The sequence below is a fragment of the Cnephaeus nilssonii genome (assembly GCF_951640355.1).
Source record: "Cnephaeus nilssonii genome assembly, chromosome: 12".
NCBI classification, from domain to species: domain Eukaryota; kingdom Metazoa; phylum Chordata; class Mammalia; order Chiroptera; family Vespertilionidae; genus Cnephaeus; species Cnephaeus nilssonii.
The window spans coordinates 5172508-5190224 of NC_137083.1; the positions used below are offsets into that span (position 1 = coordinate 5172508).

Here is a 17717-nt window from a genome sequence, read left to right on the forward strand (position 1 = left end):
GCCCGGGACTCAACTCCCAAGGCAGGTTCCTCGCCGTCAGGTGTCCTGTCTTGATGGTCTGTGAGGACCAAATGAGTGTAACATGGTGATCACTCCGTGTGGATTCCCTCTAGTTTCATGTGAGGTCAGATCCACTTAACCATGGCACAGTGAACTATTCGGCGACCTGGGATACATTCACATGTTGTGCAAACACTGCCTCCATTGAGTTCCAAGACGTTATAATTAGCATCAACCCAAAAGAAAACCCACACCTGTCACCCGTTGCTCCCAAACCCCCAAACCTCAGCCCTGGGCAACTACCAATCTGTATTCTCTCTCTATGAATTTTAACTCTTACTGATATTTTTTATTAGTCACTGAAAAAATAAAATACCAAAGTCAGATTCATTTCACCTTCCACCTCCTCTCATTGCTTTCCACGTCTTTAAAACCAGGAGATTTGCTGGGAGTGTAGACACGTCATAACTTGCCATCATTGTTTCGAAAAGTGTGGCCCCGAGCTAGCAGCACCCACATTTCCTGAGAGCATGCAGGTTCGTGGGTCCACCCCAAACACTGAACCATAACTCGGGGGGCGGGGCCCAGCCATCTGGGTTTTAATAAGTTTTCAGATGATTCTAATGCAAGCTCAAGCTAGAGAACCACTGTTTTATATAAACAAGATGTCCCCGGCTGGCATGGCTCAGTGGTTGAGCATCGACCTCTGAACCAGGAGGTGATGATTTAATTCCTGGTCCGAGCACAAGCCCAGGTTGTGGGCTTGATCCCCAGTAAGGGGCGTGCAGGAGGCGGCCGACCGGTGATTCGCTCTCATCATTGATGTTTCCATCTCTCTCCCTCCCCCTTCCTCTCTGAAATCAATAAAAATAATTTTAAATAGCCAAGATCTTCCCATCCTTGGGCCCAGGGACACACGCCCTGGCATAGAGAGGAGCCTGCTAGCCGGGGTCTCTGAGGCAGTGACGTCAGGGTCCCTGTGCGGGCACAGACACGTCAACCCTGCTGGCATCAGCCCTTCCCTCTCTGCCGCCAGCTGCGTCCCCAGGGGCGGGCTTGGCAGCACAGCGCAGAGGCTTGCTGGGTGTGTCCCACAGCCGCGCGCTCCTTGCACTTTATCAAAGCGCAGGCACTGTTTCTTTTCGGTTGATTAATGTTCAATTCTCCGTCTATTATGAACCTCCAGGCTTTAATTACTACACCATTACCCAGTCGATTCCTTGCCATTTGATATTTATGGCTTTTATTATTCCTCTGTCTGTGCCACTGCCTGATTTTATTCTGGAAGGATTTCACCTCATTAGCTGGGTTTATACCATGCTTCTCATTTGTCTGGGTTTTTATTTATCTCGGGGTGAGCTTCCTGCTCTGTGTTTTCAGCAGCAGGACCGCTTGTCCGTTCGTTCTGTTCCTGTTTCCTGGGGTGCTTTGTTCGTTTGTCCTAGGATACAGCGCTTTGCACACGCTGCTCTGGTGTCCGGCACATCTCAGCTGCTGGGTGCCAGGGCCCTGTCAGAGCCCGCGGCCTGGCTTGTCGTTAGCCCTGGACGAACCAGGGACAGCCGCCGCTCGCTAAGTGGCCAGCGAGGGCTCAGGGAAGCTGTGCAGTGAGCTCGTTTCTTTGTAGAAGAGAATTCTGCTCAAAATAATGGCTCAGCATTCTCAGCAGTGCCTCGCTGACACTCCCGCCCTCGGCTACCCTGCGCCTCCGAAGAATGTAGGGCTTGGTTTGCTTGCATGTTTTTTTAAAAAATGGTGTGTTTTTTTATGTCAGAGAGGAAGGGAGAGGGAGAGAGAGATAGAAACATCAATGATGAGAGAGAATCATGGGTCAGCTGCCTCCTGCACGCCCCCTACTGGGGATCGAGCCTGCAACCTAGGCATGTGCCCTTGAGCGGAACTGAACCCAGGACCCTTCAGGCCGATGCTCTAGCCACTGAGCCACACCAGCTGGAGCTTGCTTGCATATATTTTTAGGTTCTACCCTGGACCTGCCGAATCAGAGTTTGGGGAGCAGCCCAGCACTCTGTTCACCTTCCAGATGTTTCGGATGTTGGTGCCCATTCGAGTTAGACAATCACTCGTCTAAAGAGACCCTGTTGGACCCGACTGCGCAGGAATAATGTTCACTCCCCCTGAGTGCGTTCTGTCAGAGAGCAAGACCCGTCCTCTCTGTGGCCGCTGGTTTTGTTCTCTGTGGGGTGTGTTTTCTCCACAGCTGTTCCTAGAGCCATATGAACATCTCGGTAAAGCAGACGGCAACACCTGGAACATGAGGTCATGTGATCAGGATAGCAATAGTAGACCAGTTGTCTTCAGCATTGATGTTTCTTTCTCGCCCTCTCCGTTCATCTCTGGGGATCGAACCCGCAACCCAGGCATGTGCCCTGACCAGGAATCCAACCGGGCCCTCCTGGTTCATAGGTCAACGCTCGACCACTGAGCCACACCAGCCGGGTTATTTTTCCCTTACAGTTTACTTCCGATATTATTTTGTTTGGGCACCGCCTCGTGGTTAGACAATCATATATGTGATTTCACTTCCATGTGGGATCTAAAGAACAAAACAAATGAACAAATAGAAACAGAAACAGACTCACAGATACAGAGAGCAGACTGATGGCTGCAGAGGAGAGCCGGGTGGGGAGCCGGGTAGGAAAGGTGAAGGGATTGAAACGTGCAGGTTGGCGTACAGAACAGTCACGGGGTGTACAGGACAGCACAGGATACAGTCACTAATGTTGCATTAGCTGGGGATGGTGCCAGGTGGGGACTGGAACTATTGGGGGGTCCTTTATAAAGCATAAGATTATGTAACCACAGCACAAGTTTACGCACGGTCCTTGGCGGCCCTGAGGAGACCACGATGCTTCGTGTGACCCTCAGAGTCGAAGTAGCATGAACAGAAGCCTCCCAGGTGAGGGCTGTGGAAGACACCCTCCAGCCCCCTCCAGGCCTGGCTAAGCGTCACAGGAAGGATTGGACTTGCCCCTGACGGGAGCGCCTGCAGCAGGGGAGGGAGGTGTGTCCGTGACAACCAGCTGGATCAGGCCCATGACAGGATGCCGAGGCTGAGAGAGCAGGTGGCTCAGGGGGCAGAGAAGGAGCGGGCTCGAGTGTGGCCGGCCTGGTACTCAGCATTTAGTGGTCACACCCACACCAAACAGGTTCATGATCTGGGCCACTGGGAACTCAGTCAGCATTTATGCAACTACGTGTTCGCATAGCTCCGGCCACTGACCCGAGAGATCGCCACTCATCTTCAGGGACAAATGACATAAGGGAGACCCTGGGACCTTCGTCCAGGAGGGCCTGGATATGTGGACTTGCTTCAGTGAGTGGAGGACATGAATCAGGTTCTCTTAGCCTCTGACATGAAATCCATGGAGTTCATGGCAGCCTGGATGTGAAGTAATTGTAAGCTATGATGGGGCGGGAAGAGATTTGGACATTGAAAATCTCAGAAATTGCATTCCAGGACCAGCCACGGCTACTCAAAGATCCAAGCACCTACCCCTTCCTCTCGTTTCAGCATTTTTAATAGGATAATAAATGCCTGCCTATCAATTATACAGATTTCCCGGGGATCAGTGGGTAGCTATATGTATATACACCCTGTAAACTGTAGTGTTTTATACAATGTGTGGTACTTGATATTGCACCAATACCCATGTTGTGTTCTATAAAACATGCGACAGTTACGGCTTCCTTAGGTGTGTGACGTGTTCTAAGGTGAGTCGTCATAGCAGGTTTTAATGCTCCATCCATCATGGTGTCTGTCCCAGTGTGTTTGCTCTTAGAACCGAAGAGGGAGGGAAAAATAAAGATGAAAAATAGGCCCTGATATTTCTAAATGGGACTTTCAAACTGTTTTAGGCCAACACAGTTAATACCAGAATGTTGGAATTGAATATTGATATAGCAGTGCTTTAAATTTTAAAGAAGCTACCGTCCAGTTTAAGAATTGTTTCTCATTATAGTAATATCTAATTAGTAGCACTCATCATCATAGCCTTTTCTGAGTGTTGACCTGAAAACCTACACAGGCACTTTTAAAGATCTGTGTCTAAGGAAATCAGCCCGGGCGAGGGTCTGCTTTTCCTCCGGTGGTGGGTTAATGCGAGAAGATGGATGGCATGTTAAAGAGTAAAGAGCAGGGCTTCTCCGGGCTGATTTACATATTGATTACTTAAATTACTCCTTAATTTAGTGCCTGCTAATAAACTGTGCCTTGGAAATGTTTCCAGAGCATTTATTGGCTGCAGTAATTCTACCTACAGTGTATGCAGATTGCAGCCTCATTAAATATTGATGTGCTCATGAAATGTTAATCGGATGTTAATGGGAAGTGCAGGGGAAGGTCCTGGCTGGGAGCTGGCTGGAGACCACCTGTCTCCTGTCTTTATGTTCTGTCTTCTGGCTCTGTTTCTCCGTTCATGGCCCCTCATCAGGAGGTTCATCCTGGATGCCTGTGTCTCAGAGACACGATTTGAAAAAGAGAAGTAGAGACTCCCCATGGGTGGGAATTTCATTGTTCTGCCTCCTGCTTCCTGAGCTGGAATTCCTGCTTCCTGAGCTGGAATTCCTGGCTAGAACCAGAAAGGATTCTGTCAGGAAGGTTGTGCAGGAGAGCCGGACCGTGAGGAGGAACAGACTTCCCAGGGCCCCACTGTGTCCTTCCCGGGTCGGCGGGCGAAGGGGTTTGGATGGAGTTTACCTACAGTTTCTTCAGAGATACACCAGCCCAGAACCGGTGCTTCTAAGGAGGCTGCAAGAAAGACTTTATCGTGACTCCCGAGGACAGTACGGGCTGTGCTCCTGCTGGTACTCAGTGCAGTCTGCACACGTGCTCCCCTTCAGAGCCCGGCAGGGCAGGTCCCTCACTTGTCTAACCCTCATGGGTAGCTTCCGCGTCTCAGTTGTCATTGCAAGGGGAGTTATGTCATCACTTAAGTAAAGAAATTCTCTGATGTACTATTTTGCAAAACTCTCTTGCCCTGGTTTCTCAGTGGTTAGAGCGTCAGCCTGTGCACCAAAGGGTTGGGGGTTCGATTCCCGGACAAGGGCACCTACCTATGTTGCAGGTTCAATGCCAGGCCCTGGTTAGGGTATGTGCATGAGGCAACCAATTGATGTGTCTCTCTCACATTGACGTTCCTCTCTCTCTATTCCTCCCACCCACCCTTCCACTCTTACTAAAAAAAAAAAAAAAAAAAAAAAAGGAAAAAATATCCTCTAGTGAAAATTAACAGCAACAACAATTCTCTCCCTAGGCATCTCTGTAAGTGACAACCAACAAATAGAGCGTCCCCTCCCAGGGTGGCAGCAGGCTTTGGGAGGTGAGGGACACGTGTGGGTTTTAGGCTGTACAGTATGTGCTGAGAATATGCCGAGAGGACAGTTTGGCCCGGCGCCGAGCGCCTGGTTTGGTGAGCTGGGTGGCTGTTGCTCTGCTCCGGCGCAGCTCTGCCCTCTGTGACTGTCCCCTTCCTGCTTGCAGATTGTGCTTGAGAACAGCAGCCGCGAAGACAAGCACGAGTGTCCCTTTGGCCGCAGTAGCATCGAGCTGACCAAGATGCTGTGTGAGATCCTCAAAGTGGGCGAGCTGCGTAAGTACCCTTGTTGCCCGCGGGGATGACGCTGGGCGGAGAGCAGCTTCCCGGGCCGTGCCCGGACCCCCACGCAGAACTCCCCACGTGCTGCCGGCTCTTCCTGGGGTCACGTGCACCGAACTTCCTTTGGCTCACATTCGCAGCACAGGTATCTCTGCGTGTCTGCTCTGCGAATAAATGTGCTTAAAACCTGTAAGAATGGGGAAATGGCAGGTACCGTGACTGAATTTCAAATTCTATAAAAATGAATATGTATTAAGACAGCCTTGAATTTATTAGGAAAAAGACCTATGAATTTCTTTTTAAAAAATCCAGTTTCTAGCCTACCAGAAGATCGCTTTCTTTTCTTTCCTTTGCAATAGATCTTCTCTATAAAGGAAAAATGGAGTGCCTTAAGGAAATCTCTTGCTACCAGTATTCCACTTGTTTAAAATGCCTTCTCTAAGAAGGAAGGAATTATTGGAGAAAATGGGTAGCAGCTCATGAAACGTATGGTTGGAGATACGCTTCTTGCTCATCTTCTTCTATTACACAGTTTAAGTGAGGACACCCACAAAAGAGGGCGTGACCATTGTCTTCCCTTTTGCCTATTGGCATCATTCGGCTTTAACCTGTTTAACCTGTGAAAGTGAGTCGGCTGGAACCTGGCCGACAATGGTCATCAATATTGAGCCTCCGTGAGGTGTCCGCCTCCATCCCCTCCACCACCGCCGGAGCTGACACGCACATAAATCTTCCCCTGCGAGCTCAGTAAAGGGGGCCCCGGGGGACCCTGCTGGCACCAGAGGAATGCTGGGTGTTTGGTGTTCCTGCGAAGCGTAAATACTCAGTCACCTGCTCGAGAGCTGAAATGATGAATGGGAGGAAGTCCGGTGATAAATTGGAAAGGGGGCTATGTTTTACTGGCAGTGTAGAGCCGACTACAGTATGGCTAAAGTAAACTAGAACATTCAGGACTTAGCAGGAAAAAACTAAGACGCGGAGCCTGTTTGACTAAGCACAGCAGTCACGCTTCCCTCCCGGGTGGGCGGGAAGCAGACACGGGGAGCAGCCGTGAAGTTCGTTACTGATGAGCCCCAGTCCGGGCATTTCTCCGTGACTGGAGCAGCCCGGCCTGGGAGAGTTCTGCGTCAGTCTGCGCCGGTCTCTGCTGGCTGATGTCACATGTCGGTTCACCTGGCCCGGATGTGATGCTCTTCCTGCTCCTCCTTAGACTCTCTTGCTGAGATTTCTGACTGCTGCGTGGCTCACTGTGGGTTCAGCTGAGGGTCAAGGTCCTGAATCAAACCAATCCTACTGAACTCCCTAGTCTGACAACTGTGACTATTTCATGTTAATCTCAACTTCATGGGAAAACTGTAGAAAGTCACGGCTAAAGAGCATTGCAAACTATCTAAGATCTTTCAAAATTGGAGACCGTCATGCTCTCCCCGTCATGCTCTCCCCATCATGCTCTCCCCGTCATGCTCTACCCGTCATGCTCTACCTGTCATGCTCTACCCGTCATGCTCTACCTGTCATGCTCTACTCATCATGCTCTCCCCCTCATGCACTCCCCCTCATGCTCTCGAGTCCTGGTCGGTGCCCATGTTGTCCTTCCCTGCCCCTCCCCTTTCCCATCCTCCCAGAGGGCCTACTTCATCTCTCAGCTCTCATCCTAGTGGCTGCAGAAGGGATGCCCTTCTGCACTTGGACTGCCATACCCAGCTCCCTGCTCTTCTCTGCCCAATGGACGTATGTCTCTACTGCTGGAAGTTTACACAGAACAGAGGTGGTGGAGGACAAGGAGTCCGTGAGGAATAATGGGCAGCTGGGTTCTGCCTCTGCCACTTACCACCTTGACGTCCTTGGCTAACGTACTCACAGACTTCACTGTGCTCTTACCCCCACACTTTATATTAATAGTATAGAGTCCTTACTGCACATACTCGATAGCATGTTGTGTGCTCTTACCCCCACACCTTATACTAATAGTATAGAGTACTTACTGCACATACTCAATAACGTGTTGTGTTGAGCCAGCATCTGCCGCATGCATCTTGTTTACCGAGTCTCTTGACGGCACTGTTTCCTCTTGTGCTTGGTCTAATCTCACGTTGGGTTGGGCAGGAATGTGCTGTCCATTCTGGTAGCCGGGAGCACGAGGCTGAACTGTGCAGCAAGGTGCGTAGTAGGCTGCACCATCCGGGTTTGCAGAAGGTCACCCTTTGATATCTCGTGACAGAATTGCCTGTGGGCACCTTTCTCAGAACTTCTCCATCCTTAAGCAGCACAGGACTAGCATTGTGCTCATTTTGGCTGGTTTGTAGGTAACCTCAGTGGCTGGGATTGCAGTCAGAGGAGTTGAAGGGGTACCCTGGGAACAGATAATATTCAACCCAAGGGGACTAACTTGGAAAAGATCAAATTCCAGGCAGTGTGAGGACAGGGTCGATGTGGATCACTGAGGTCTACCTGGTGGGCAATGTGGTGGCATAGTCTGAGCAGACAGTGAATGTCAGCTCTGGGGTGTAGGAGCTGGGCAATGGGGTGGGTACAGAGAAGCCCTCCTGGACCTGGGAGAACCTGGTAGTCAAGCCAGCTCCCGTGGGCTGAGATATTAGAGTGGGGATGCAGCAGATATCTGGGGGAGCTCAGCGGGTACCCCAGACGCTGCCCTTGCACTGTAGGTTATTCTGTACCCCACCTTCTGGAAGGATGGCTGTCAACATTCTGCCACAGGTCGCTCAGCACATGGCCAGGTCTGGTCCCTGCAGTGAAGCTGAGCTCGGACAGCAAGGCCCTCACATACGCAGAGCAGGTTCCCTCATTCATTCATTTGTTCCATAAAAGTCTGTCGACTACTTATAATGTGCCAGGGACTGTGATGGACACGGCTGGTGAAAAGGTCAATGAGATATGGTCCCTGATCCCAGAGGCTTCCACTTCAGAAAGTGTAAGATCGAGTTGGGACTTTTTCCTATTATACACACACACACACACACACACACACACACACACACACACGTATATGTGTATAAATACGTAAACATGCATGTATATGTTATGTCTATGTGTCTATATGTATTTATATGTATATCTATATATGTGTGTGTGTATACACACACACACATATATATATATATATACACACACACACATATATATATTTAAATGCCTGTTTTCAGTTCTAAGCCTGATTTTCGCAGTGTTTTGATAGTTAAGGTTCCAGGTTGACCAGTTGCTCAGCATCTATTGCAAAGCCCCTCCCTGGACATTCTGCAAGGCTAATAAAAGACTCCTGCGTCTCTGAGGGCAACATGCCCAAATGAGTTGTTTTCTGCTCATAAAATATTAAAGGATTGCTACATTTGATCGAGTACCAGGCATCAGATGATGAAACAGCCTGTGGTAAGAGGGAAATTGCTTTTTAATGGATTGCCTCATGCCCACTGCCATATTAAATAAGCTACTAATATGAAAAACAAATCGGAGTGCACCCTTGTGTTGAAGGAGATGTCTATTTTTCTTCTGAGAAAATTAGTTTCATAAATAAATCCATCATCTTTGGGTTGGGTTGTGTCTGCTCTTCTCCATTTCTAAGTTCATAGTTCTTCTCAGATTTGTGTCAGTAACTGACCCGTGGCCACTTGAGAGTCTTGGAAGAAGTGACACAGAAGAAGAGGTACTTGAGTGTGTAGAGTCACTAAGATGAGTAGCCAGGCAGTTCTAAATGCATGTATGCAGAACCCATGAACACGGACAGTAGTGTGGTGAAAGTTGGGGGAGATGCAGGGTGGAGGGGATCAGTAGGGGAAAAAGGGGACATCTGTAATACTTTCAACAATAAAGATAACTTTTTAAAAATTCCAGGCGGTAAGAAGTGTAGATGGAAAGACCAGGAGGCGCAGAGAATTCTGCGTCCATGTGGAGCCAATAGGAGAATATTAACAATCAGAAACGTGCCAGTCCTGGGCACAAAATTCTAGAATTGGGGTATGTTTTCTGGGTGTGACAAGAACTCATGAGCATGAGACTGTCCAGGGCCAGGGGCAGGGATAGTCCTGGCCTGGGTACTGTATCCATCCGGGGCTTTCAGCTGCAGGTAATGGGAATCCCAACTCAGAATGGCCAAAGTGAGAAGAAATCTGTTGAATGGCATAATGTCAGAGTGGAGTAGGTCCTGGCGTTGGTTGACTGTTCAGTGATGTCATGGAGGACCCAAAGTCTCTCCATCGTTTGGTTCTGCCATCCTGGGTGTAGCGCCTTGGTCCTGAAGCTGGTAGCAGGACAGTGGCTCCCATGGCCCCGAGGATCAGGGGGCTGTCTTCCCGTGAGCCTCCTCGGTTTGCGGAAATGTCTCCAAGCGTTTCTCTCACATCTGATTGGCTAGCACCGTGGCCTGAGCCCTTGCCTAACCCAGTCACTGAGGAGGGAAATGGAAAATGGAACCTTCTGGATGTCAGACTCCCTAGTCTGGAAGTGCAGCCCACCTTTCCTGGGTAGATGGCCACGGGATGGTGGGCTGGTAAAGGAAATCGGGGCTGGTTAAGGCAGGGAAAATGGTGCAATTCTGTGCCTTTACTCTCGGTAGTCGCCTCTGCCTTTTCCTTGCTGCTGCAGAAAACCATAACAGATGAAGGCAGATCGCAGCCCCTGTCATTTGCCTCTGTTGAGAATTGGGGGAGCGCGTTGGTAGTTTTTTTGGGTGTGTTTTTTAATGTAGCAATATCAGAGTTTGCAGAAAAATGGAAATTGAGGCTTCATTGCAAATGCATTTCATTTTTCATTACTAAGATGCCTGGGGTCCACTCCCCTATCCCCTTTTAGCAAATGGAGATTTCCACTTGCTCAGGTATGCCTCTGTGTGTGTGTTAGTCTCAGGTGTGTTTTGAAAGGCAGAATGCACAGGCATTTGCAATTTGTGCCTCCATATTTCTCTGAAACAGTTTTGCCATCTTCCCCTGTTTGGCCATGTATAATTAGGGTAAAACTTAACAACCACTGCTCTGTTTAAAAAATACAACAACAACAACCAAAACAAACAAACAGGATTGGAAATCTAAAAAATCCTACAGCCTGCCTGAAAATAAAATGTTCAGCATTTCCTTACTTTGTCTTCCAGTGGCAATATTTATTATAACACGCCGAGGCGCTGCATGGAGCGCCTTGTATAATTTATCACCCAGACACCTTAGCTTCAGCAAGTAAAAATAACCCAGATGCGCAATCGGAAGGACTCTCTGCAGAGCAGCAGCAATTAGAACAGACACTTAACTCCGGGACACTGGCGTTTCATACTTTGAGAAGGACCATCCATCACTTTCACTCTCACAACATCCTGGCTAAAGAAAACTCCAGAACATTCGCTTTTAACAATTAATCCTCTGAAGGCCTTTCCCCCTCCTCATACTCCCGGTGCCCACGCTCCATGGGAGTCGAAGCCTCTTGCGTCTTGACTTTGTCTTGAATGTTCCGATTCCACTTCTGCTTTCCTATTCTTCTACAACCTTAGGTTTAAAGGAAGAAACAAGCAACAAACCCAAACCAAATAGAATGTTCCAGGCCTGCGCCCACCAGGATGGGTAATTATCATCACAAGGCAGCAGTCCACGTGAGGTTCTCCCATTCACAAGGAGAAGCCCTGGGTAACATGGCCGACGGGAGCTCCGGGGTCCTAAGGAGCAGGGGGCTGTCCCTTTGTTAAGAGGGTGAGCCACGTTTCTGTCCACTCCCCCATTTGTAACATGGGGTACTACCCTCATCATTGTCGTCCTCACCATCATCTTCCTCACTGAGATGAATGTTTTACTTTTTTTAAAATATTTTTATTTCAGAGAGGAAGGGAGAGGGAGAGAGAGATAGAAACATCAATGGTGAGAGAATCATTGATTGGCTGCCTCCTACAGCCCCCCAACTCAGGATCGAGCCCACAACCCGGGCATGTGCCCTGACTGGGAATCGAACAGTGACCTCCTGGTTCATAGGTCAAAGCTCAACCACTGAGCCACGCCAGCCAGGCTGAAAGCGTTTTCTTAATTGTAACATGCTTACTGGTGAAGGAAATATTCACCCGAATACTCACAGACATAAAGACACGGAGATATACAGTGTACGGAGTGGCTGTCTCAAGAACTGAAAGCTCTGTGATGGTGTGCGGTGGTGTGTTGGTGTTTTGGAAGGCAGTCCTTGTAAATACTTCGGAAATCACAGTGTCATGTTTATCTCCGCAGGGAGTGATTGCTGAGAGACTAAACTTGGCAGTTAAAGGAGAGTGTACCAAGCACATCTCAATTATACATGGGTGACAATAATTTATATTCATCGCGGGCTCCGGGAGGACTTGCTCTTTTTTGCATTATTTGTGAGATGATACATAGCATCCATTCCTCTGGTCTCTTAAGTTATCGACTGAGAGGGCAGCCTGACAGATTCGCCTCCTAATGAGGAGAGACACGGGCATGTGGGGGAAATGCAGGCACCGATGGCTCCTCCTTCTGCCCTGTAACCTTCAGGGCCCCTCGAAGGTCATGGCTGGGAGACTGCTTGGTCCCTCCTCTGACACTGGCTGGGGGAGGGCATCGCGCCTTCCTCTAAACTCCTGTTGCGCTTTCTCTTTCCCTCTGCGGTTATACTTTCTCCTGTTTTATAATATTTTCTTTCTTTAACTCATGGCCCTTTCCCCCCTAACAGTTGAAGTGGTTTATAGAGAAGCATAAAGAAAACCCAAAAATAAATCAGCCCTAACCGGTTTGGCTCAGTGGATAGAGCATCGGCCTGCAGACTCAAGGGTCCCAGGTTCGATTCCTGTCAAGGACATGTACCTTGGTTGCGGGCACATCCCCAGTAGGGGGTGTGCAAGAGGCAGCTGAATCGATGTTTCTCTCTCATCAATGTTTCTAACTCTCTATCCCTCTCTCTTCCTCTCTGTAAAAAGTCAATAAAATATATTTAAAAAAAATAAATAAATGAAATAAAAATAAAATAAATCATTGGTGAAAACAAAGGCACCTTTGCAAAGGCCGTGTTGTAGAGGCCTTTGTATTGACTTGTGTCAGACCTTCAGCTTAGCTCAAAGTTTTGCTTGTGTCCGGGAAGCGAGAGGCGCTCAGGACCAGAGCATAGTCCGGGTACGTCTCACAGGAATGAACACCGGTGCACACCAAACGCTCATGCCAGCTGATGCCACAGGAGTGCCTGAGGACATGTCATGCCATTTGTTAAAGGTGATGGAATGGGACACAGTTTTAGCATCATTTTTTTTTAAAATAGCTATTATAAAGTGACAGGCAACATTATATTTAAAATGGTGATAACAAGAGAGTGTTGGGGGATGGGAGCGTGGTGTTCAAAGGGGAAAAGAGGGAACATCGGTAATACTTTCAGCAATAGAGATTAAAAAAACCAAACTGATAGCTAATATTTACCATTATTATTTCTCCTTGGTCTGGAAGACACAAACAAATGCAGGGAGAGTTCATTGACAGAAACAAAGTATTTTAATAAAACTTATTTATCTAGAAATCCCCGAAGAAGCGAAGAAAAAGCTGTTAGAGTTCATGTAATTTAGGAGAGCAGCTACATAGCGGAGAAGCAAGCCTGAGTAGCATTTTTATATGTCAGCAGTAATTAGGTAATTATAAAATGCATAAAAAAGGATTTTTTTTAGCAGTGGTAATAAAAATGTAAACTGTTGCAGAATAATCTTAACATCTTGGACTTAGGTGAAGAAAACGATAAGATTTTACTAAAATATGCAACACAAGTTTCAAATCCATTAGCAAGTGTTATCCCAGCGGGACATTGATATTGTACTGAAAATTTAAGTTCCTCCAAGTCAGTGCGCAGGCTCATCGTTGATGTTTCTCCCCCTCTCTCTTCCTCTCTGAAAGCAATAAAAATATTTAAAAAAAACAACACTTGCTGATTTAAAGATAAGTAGAAAGAATTTATCAAAACAAACAAAAACACACCACTACTTCCATTTATTAGCTGCTTCCTCTGCAGAGACAAACCCCAAGGTCAATACTCCGCTGACCCTTGTATCTTCATTTGCCAGCGAGGGACCCGGGACTCAGGGAGCGGTTGAGTAGACTGGGGTCCGCCCGGCGTTCGGTGCAGCTAACCATTGGGCTCTGGTTGTGTCTCTACGCGTCACTCCTGCGCAATGCTGCCCGCTGCTGCCGGCGCCTGGTAAGCCGTCCCGTCTCCCTCCCGCTCTAAGCCCCGTACAGATCGGACCCGGCGGGAATCGCCTCGCGCCCAGCCTCCGCACACCAGTGCGTGGCATGTGGTCTGCACTTAGGAAGGGTTTTTCGCGTGAACAGAGCAGCTTTCCTTTGCTGGAGGGCCAGGTCCCACGTGCTTTTCAGACAAGGGTGAGCTTTCTGTGAGCTTTGTGTTGTGCCCTGAAACCTCTCACACCACCCTCTTCGACATGGAGTGAAGAAGGAGTCAGACCAAAGTCCTCTTCTTCACCCCCCCTTCCTCCTCAGGGTGATTTGGTGAGAAGGCCTACCGCGTCCCCATGTGAATTAGAAATAACACCACCATGTTCCCCAAAGAGGGAAGACGGAAAGATCTATTTTCAATCTCGTGTTTCCGAACACACAGCTGTGTGACTTCCTAACGTATGATATTCCCAGCTGCCTGCAGACAGCCTCAGCCTGCTGCCTCGTTCCTGCCCACCCCCTGGCCCCGGGGCATGGGCGAACTTTAACCAGAGACAGACGGGCTCCCCCAAAGACAGCGGTTCCCCCAAAGACAGTCAGGGGCTCCCCCAAAGACACACAGAGGCTCCTCCAAAGACACCTCCTGCCCAAGACGGTGAGTCCAGCCACTGGGACCCATGAAGCCAGGTCCCCTGGGATGGTGGCTCTAGGCTAGGAGGTCGAGCTGTCCCGTCCTTGCGGTCAGTCCCGGCCGCCCACGTGTCTGTGGAATGTGCGCGTTCCCTGCCTCCAGGGAGCAGGACACTGTTGGATCCCGGCAAACCAGCCGACGTGGCTTCCCTTTGCTTGGCATCCCTGGGGTTTGGCCGTGAGCAGATGGCCGCGTGGCCGGAGCATCTTCAGAAGCATGACTCAGCCTTCTCCCCGAAGAAGCTATTCTGAGCTTCCTAACTGCCTGTTTGCATGTTGTTTTTTCATCGAGTGAGTAAGGAGGATGACTTGCGTTTCTAAAAATAGACATCTGCAGGCTCCTTTGCTCCTGGGTCTTGTGTAACGCAGGCCAGTGATTCCTGAACTTGGCTGCGTCCGATTCGCTCGGGGGAGCTGCTGTGAAGTGTAAATCCCTGCGCTGGGCCCAGATATCAGTGTAACAACCTCTCAGTTCCCTCCTGGGCCACCTGACGGCCCCCAGCCCCGTGGCGATTCCGATCATGGTGAAACGGGTATTTTCATGGGGTGGTAAGAGCTCTAGGCTGGGCACTAGAAGACCCAGATTCTAGTCCAAGCCCCGTTACCGACCACCTCTAGACAAGGCCCTTCTCCCAGGCACCCTCAGTTTCTCCGCTGTGAACGCAGTCATGCCCAGGGGCCTCCAGCCCCCAGGCTGCTGTGCTAGGTCCTCTGCACGCCCCAGCAGGCCACTCTGACCACTCCCTGCGTTCCCCAGAGCCCGGCCAGCGTCAGTTCTTGGGTGACACGGGTAGAACCGAGGTTCGCAGATTCTGGGTACGAGGATGCATGCAAGTAACAAAGACTGTCAGGAGGGGCTCCTAGGATGAGAGCACCTCAGGGGACGGTTTCCCCAGGCAGACAGGACCACGCAGATCTCTTACACTAACTATAGTGAGATGTGCTTTTCCCACCAGGAGTTTTTTTATTCTTTGAAATACCAACTTTATTTCAAGCCAAGAGTTCTTTTAGAAGAATTTAGCCTTAATTTTGCCAGAACCCATCAAGGAAATGGAAAAAAAAACTCTCTCTCGCCCGCCAGCGTGGTTCAGCTGTTGAGCATCGACCCATGAACCAGGAGTCACGGTTCGATCCCCAGTCAGGGCACATGCCTGGGTTGCGGGCTCGATCCCCAGTGTGGGGCGTGCAGGAGGCAGCCAGTCAGTGATTCTCTCTCATCATTGATGTTTCTATCTCTCTCTCCCTCTCCCTTCCTCTCTGAAATCAATAAAAAATATCCTCTCACTTCCTTCTTCTCCACCAGGCTGATTTCACCCGTCTCTCCCTCCCGCTGGGCCTGGTGGCTTTCACCCCTTCCCCCAGCCGTGGTTCAGTGGGGCTGGGGGGGGGGCAGAGGCAGCAGCCTCCCCTACCTTTCCTTGCAACCAGGAGTGTTTCAGTCACCCTGAAACTGGGAGGGAGAAAGCCTCCATCCACATGCTACTTCCCATTTCTGCACGTCACCGCCCGCCCCCCCCCCCCCCCCCCCGCCCCAGCCCCAGGAGCCCGGCTCTGACGTCTCTCTGGCCTTTATCAGCTATTTAATAGTTGGAGAAATTGATTTTTCCTGGAGCCCATAAGATAAGACAAAACCGGAGAGAAATGCGGACTAATTGGCCATCCCGACTTGTCGGGTCCAGAACGAATTCCACTGCTTTATCATGTCACGGACTTCGTGAGAGGACACCCCCTCCCGTAAGGCCTCTTGGGGGTGACTGCTCTGACCTTTTTCTTTTTTTTTATGAAAACAAGAAAATAAAGCTGAAATAAATCGAACCCTCTGGCTGCTGACCGATGTTGGTTCTCTCTTGGGACACTGGTCGTCTGGCTGGTGAGATGGGAAGAGGGACCCTTGGGCTTTGGGGACCTCTCCCCAGTCCCTGTGCCGTGTGGCTGCCGCATCTGTGCAGAGATCATAACACGCCTTCTGTTGCTTTTGAATATTCCTCTTGACTCATGACCTTGAGTCATTTGACTTCTAACTGAATAGTTCATGAGAAGTGGCTTTAGGCATTTAATCTCAAAGAAGCAGGGCGGGGCGGGGAGGGGGGCGGATATCTGGAAGGAGGCAGTCAGCTGGGTTATTCTCCTGAAGTGATTGCGAGTAGCGAGTCTCCAAGGGGAACGAGTCACTCCGGGAACTCCGAATCGTGCCTTAAAAATGGGAATAAAGCAGTTTTGAGAGTGCTTCACAGAGCAAAGTGTTTCGTTCACGGGCGTGTAGACGGGGGTGCAGTACAAAATGTGTTTCCTGCTGGAGCCACAGCAAAAGGCACCCCCACACTCCCCCCATCATAAGGAACTCACCTTGAACAACTCCAGCAACAAACCATGGTCTGCCTGCACATTAATGCAGGGACCACACAGACTTCCACTCAAACGTGTCATTCATCCGTCGAAGCTTACCGTGAGGGGCGAGTCGCCTGCCACGCAGCAATGCCAGTGAGGCTGAGCATCATAGATGCGCCCCGCATCCTTCCCGCCCACGTCTTCTCTCGTGGCTCCACTTCCGGTTCTCACCGACAGCCCCAGCTCCCAGGCTCGTTCCTCTTAGAAGGGCTTCATTATAGGTCAGAAAGGAGGATCGTGTGTGGCATTTCCTGCGTGTACATCAGAGGGAGCCACAAGGCACTTCTTTGGAGGACAGGACGGTGCCGGGCCTTTGTGTCAAATGCCTGGAGCTTCAAAACACCTTGTGTGTTTGTGATGTACTTCCGTGTCTCCCCGGCCTTGTGTCTGAAGAGAACATTCTGTTTTAAGTAATTCCAAACAGAAAGCCGTCAGCTGCCGCCTGCCTCCCAGCCTGCATGTAAAACCCCAGCAGAGGTCTGATTAAAGGGCAAAGGCCGTCCAGTCCCCGGGGCTCCTTGCACACACAGCTGGGAACGCAGGGGGAGCAAGGGGGGCATGAGGAAGCAATTTCGAGGTCCCGCCTAGTACAGTCACTGAGACCTGCTTCACGCCCACTCAAGCCCAGGGCCGTGGGACCCCCCCCCCCTATTGCTGCGGGCTGTAAAGGCTCCGTAAGCTGGCCTCCTTTTCTAATCTTACCTTCTGTACAAGACAAACAACAAAGCAAAAAAGCCCTCAAACTAAGGACCACAACCAGCTTGCATTTTGTTATGTAGAAGTGGCTCATTTGCAGTTCCCTATACAAGCCACATACCTGGCTGCTTGGCATTCACTCACAGGTGCTCTTGTTCCAATGAGAACCGGGCACCTGTGG

At 49.8% G+C, this 17717-nt stretch overlaps 1 protein-coding gene across 4 annotated transcripts in view; it reads left to right on the top strand.

Annotated features, from left to right (window-relative positions):
- Positions 1-17717, top strand: part of ELMO1 (engulfment and cell motility 1) — a 403454-nt gene that overhangs the window by 221916 nt on the left and 163821 nt on the right. For all 4 annotated transcript variants that reach the window (XM_079786562.1, XM_079786563.1, XM_079786560.1 and 1 more), the window contains exon 15: positions 5501-5609. In XM_079786562.1, coding sequence (XP_079642688.1) covers positions 5501-5609 — 109 coding nt within the window. The remainder of the gene's footprint in view (positions 1-5500; positions 5610-17717) is intronic.